Genomic DNA, 4,116 nt, shown 5'->3' on the forward strand with positions numbered 1-4,116 from the left:
GCCAGGAGGGGGCAGAGAGGGGGGATGAGTCTCTGGAGCCAAGGCCCCAGCGCCAGGCCCCGAGGGAATGGCCTCAAGCTGCCCAGGGCAGGGTCAGGCTGGCTCTGAGGAAGGATTTCTGTGCAGAAGGGGCTGTTGGGCGTTGGAATGGGCTGCCCAGGGCAGGGGGGAGTCCCCGGGATCCCTGGAGGGGTTGAAGAGTCGGGCTGAGCCAGCGCTGAGGGATCTGGGGGAGCTGGGAACGGTCAGGGGGAGGGTCAGGGTTGGGCTGGAGGAGCTGCAAGGGCTTTTCCAACCGAGATGATTCTGGGATCCCGACACCGTCTCTGTCTCCTCCACATGCAGGGAGAGACCTGGCCCTTCTCCTGGCTCAGATGGAGGAGATGATGGAGAAGCTGCAGCAAGTCAACCGGAGCCTGGGGCTGATGCTGGCGGCTGTGGAGGATGCCCAGAGCCAGCTGAAGAACCATCCGCAGCACCTCCACGCTGTCCTTGACCCAGCTGGTGAGTCAGGGGTGGGTGCTGGTGGGCCGATGGGTGCTGGTGGGTGCCAACACCAGGCTCTTGCTCCCTGTCCCACAGGTGCCATCTCCACCTCCATCCTACGCGGCTCTTGCTTGGTGTTGCTGGCTGTGCTGCTCACACCGCCCCGCGCCATCCTCCTCCTCCTCCTCTTCTTCCTCGCCTCCAGCACCCTCAGCGTCCCAGCGCTCTCTGCTCTGCTGGTGTTCACCACGGCAGGTGGGAATGGGTGTGTGTGGGGGAACTGTTTGAGGATGTGCCACCCTGGGGGTGCTACAGGGGTGGGCTGAGGGGGCGGTTCTTGCCCTCTCCCACCCTCTTGCCTCCCCACAGGTCAGTGGCTGGTGGCAGCCGCTCGCTGCGGTGCTGGGGGGCTCTGGCTGGTGTTTCCCCAGGAGGAGCCTTGTCACCGGTTCACCTCCACCCCGGACAGGTAGGAGATGGCGGTGTGGGGAGCACAGGGATTGGTACGGCACGCTTGGGAGCTGCTAGGACCCAGCCTGGGCACCCATCCTGGACATCCCACCCTGCTGCCATCTGGCTGAGGTCCCCAGGGTGGGCTGCTGCTTCCCAGGAGGGGGTAGGACACATCTCGATGACTTTTGAGCACCTCGCCCCAGCTCCCTGCCCTACTGCCCAGAGGAGGGTGTTGGGAGGCTGGAGAGGGAGCTGCCATCATGATGATGACACCAAAAGCTGTCAAGACGATGGGGCTCTGGTCTTCCTTCTTCCCTCGTAGGGAGTGCAAAATGGAGCTGTTGCGGGAGGAGCTGGACAGGATGGAGATGAGCTGCCTGCGAGGTGAGAACTGGCCGGGGCAGGGGGCAGGGGGAGAGATGACCATGAGGTGGGAGATGCGGTGGCTGTAGGACAGGGATCCGAACACCCAGCATGTCCCCCAAGCACCTACAACCACCCCAGGGTGTCCCCATCCAACCCCTGGGGACAGCAGCACTGGCAGCGTGCCACCACCCGTGTCATGTTCTTGCAGAGCCCTCATGCACCAAGCAGCCCCCAGCGGTGGCAGGGGACCTCCCTGGCTTAGCGGAGTGGGTGTCACCTCTCCCCGGTGGCTGGAGGACAAAGCTGAGCTCATGTGAGGTAAGCCTGAGCTGGGAGTGGGTGCTGGGATGTCCCTAGATTGGGGTAGACTCTGCTCCTGGAGGCCACCCTGGGTCCCCCTGAGGGTCAGGCGCTCTAAGGCTGGGGGTGTCCTCACTGTGACTGCACCCCTGGGTGCTGGACACCCTGTTGGGAGAGGGACCAGGGCTGGTCCTGCAGCGCTTGGGACGTGATGCTGAGAGGACTTGTAGGGGGAGGGGGTGTCCTCCAAGGCTAGATGGTCAAGGCACCCATCCTCTAATGACCCCCATGTCCCCAGGGGACATTTCCTGTGGGACAGGAGGATCACCAGAGACAGAGGGTGCCCTCTCAAACCTCTTCTTCCCCAACCAGGCACTGCTGGAGCCAGACACGGGCACTGGGAAGCACTGGGAGCCCAAACGGGGCAGCCCGAGGCAGTCTCTGGCCAGTGGCACGTGAGTACCAACTGCAGAGGTCACCCCTTCTGCAGGGACACCAAGGGCTGGTGTCACCTCGGGATGCAGCAGTGACCTGACAGGGCAGGGACACCCCCCTTGGGGGGCTTCCTGGGGTGCTGATGGGTCTCTCCTCTGTAGGTCCTTGCTGTCCCCACGGTCCCTGTGCCAGGGGGTCACCAGGGCCGGGCAGCGATGCCGGAAGAAAGCCGCCCCCGGGCAGGACTTCTGCCACATCCACGCCGTTGGTCCAGGCTCCTGCAGCCGCTTGCCCACGGACTCGTCCCCTCATGTCTGACTCCCTCCCTCCCTTCCAGAGGGGTTTTAAAACTCTTTTATTTGCTCTTCCAGATCCTGGAGGAGAACACAGGGTGGTGCTCAGGGGCCCTAAGGGCACCATTTGATGTGGGTGTGGGATCGCGCTGTGTAGCAGATACTCTTCATCCCACCAGTTTTACGCTATTTGCATATATTTTAATAAATGCCATATTTACAGCTGGAGCCTCCCCCATTCTGCACTCCCCCCCCACACCCCCTATCCTGATGCTGGGGCAGGGGTGGCTTTTCTGGGGGCTTCAGGACCATCCCCACCTGCCCAAACAGCAAATGCCTGGCTGCTGTTCCTGCGCTGCAGAAGCAAGCCCTGATCACCTGCCCTTTATTACAGCCTAATTACAGGTAATTAGCAGTGTTGCCTGCTACAGCTCAGCCAGAGCCACCAGCCTCTTGGACAAGGCAGCAGTGGTGGCTCCAGTTGGCTGCTACCACCTGGTTTGGGGTTCTCCCAGTGCCTTTAGGGTGCCCTGACCTTTCTGCCCCTGCCCTGGGCGTCCCGCGCTGCTCACTGGGCTCTTGTCCCCTTTTTACTTTGGAAATGTCACTGTCACCCCCCCAGCCCTGTCCTTTGCCCCAGCAAAGGACAACCCTGAGTTGAAGAGGATGATGCTGGGGCCGTGCTGGCCCGTCACTTCCTGGCATCGGCGTAGTTGGTGCTGAACCAGGCGCAGGTCTCCTTCACGGCTGGGGAGGGAGGAGATGGGATGGCATTGGGGATGGGGAAAGCAGTTTGTTCATAGAATCATCAAATGGTTTGGGTTGGGAGGGACCTTTGAAGGTCAGCTAGTCCAACCCCCCTACAATAAGCAGGGACATCTTCAACCACATCAGGTTGCTCAGAGCCCCATCCAACCTGGCCTTGAATATTCCCAGGGAAGAGGCATCGACCACCTCTCTGGGCAACCTGGACCAGTGTCTCACCACCCTCATTATAAAAAAATTTCTTCCTTAGATCCAGTCTGAATCTACTCTCTTCTAGTTTAAAACCATTACCCTCATCCTATCACTACAGGCCCTACTAAAATGTCTATCCCCGTGTTTCTTACAAGCCTCCTTTAAATATTGAAAGGATGAACCACCCCGATTGCAGTGGGTAGGATCTCCGTATTTAGCTGAGGGATCTGGTGGAGTTGAGAAGGGCCGGTGTGAGTTTAATGGTTGGACTGGATGATCTTCGGGGTCTTTTCCAACAGAGGTGATTCTAGGATTCTGTATTTTGTGGAGCCCCCCGCCCCTCGTCTCACCTTGCCTGAAGGGTGTGAACTGGAAGTCGGGCAGGTAGAGCCGTAGCTTGGCGTTGCTGGCTGTCTTCTTGAACTGCCCATCTGCCTTGGTGGTGTCAAACTGCGGTGGGAGGGATTAAGGGAAACCAAAGAGAGTTAAAAAAACCCAGATCTGGGTCTGCACCACTGAGTCCTGGCTGGGGCAGGGGGTGGGATGCTTGGGGTGCTGCTCCGGACTGTGGCATCTCCTCTGGAGCTCTGTGGCTGCTGGTAGAAAGTGGGGTGCCCCCCATGCTGCCCTGCAAGCAAGGGGGGCCAGCCTGAAGTGAAGGATACAACAAGCTCCCCCCTGAAGTCCATGGCTTCCACGATTGCCTCTGCTGCCTCCCTAATGGACACTTCATCTTCTTCTCCCACTGTGGAGAAGGGTGTGATTGTGACATTCCTCCATCTTCTTGGAAAGGGGCTGGACCCCCTTGCTGTAGGGGGGGGGGGGG

General features: G+C 60.1%; 2 protein-coding genes across 2 annotated transcripts in view; one reads left to right on the forward strand and one right to left on the reverse strand.

Annotated features, from left to right (window-relative positions):
- The first annotated feature begins 352 nt into the window (after positions 1-352).
- On the forward strand, positions 353-3,045 carry LOC113476608 (protein brambleberry-like). The gene is made up of 7 exons (XM_026842407.1): positions 353-504; positions 583-741; positions 856-955; positions 1,262-1,323; positions 1,514-1,623; positions 1,978-2,060; positions 2,202-3,045. Exons 1-7 carry the CDS (start codon positions 375-377, stop codon positions 2,356-2,358), a joined length of 801 nt encoding a protein of 266 aa, XP_026698208.1. The 5' UTR covers positions 353-374; the 3' UTR covers positions 2,359-3,045.
- The window catches only part of TSTA3 (tissue specific transplantation antigen P35B), a 3,337-nt gene continuing 2,128 nt past the window's right edge, over positions 2,908-4,116 (reverse strand). Inside the window, exons 7-9 of the mRNA XM_026842408.1 lie at positions 3,956-4,035; positions 3,641-3,740; positions 2,908-3,080 (exon numbers count right to left, since the gene is read on the reverse strand). Coding sequence (XP_026698209.1) covers positions 3,025-3,080; positions 3,641-3,740; positions 3,956-4,035 — 236 coding nt within the window. The 3' untranslated portion in view covers positions 2,908-3,024. The remainder of the gene's footprint in view (positions 3,081-3,640; positions 3,741-3,955; positions 4,036-4,116) is intronic.

The sequence above is a fragment of the Athene cunicularia genome (assembly GCF_003259725.1).
Source record: "Athene cunicularia isolate RWA chromosome 2 unlocalized genomic scaffold, athCun1 chr2_part1, whole genome shotgun sequence".
In the NCBI taxonomy this organism is placed as follows: Eukaryota; Metazoa; Chordata; class Aves; order Strigiformes; family Strigidae; genus Athene; species Athene cunicularia.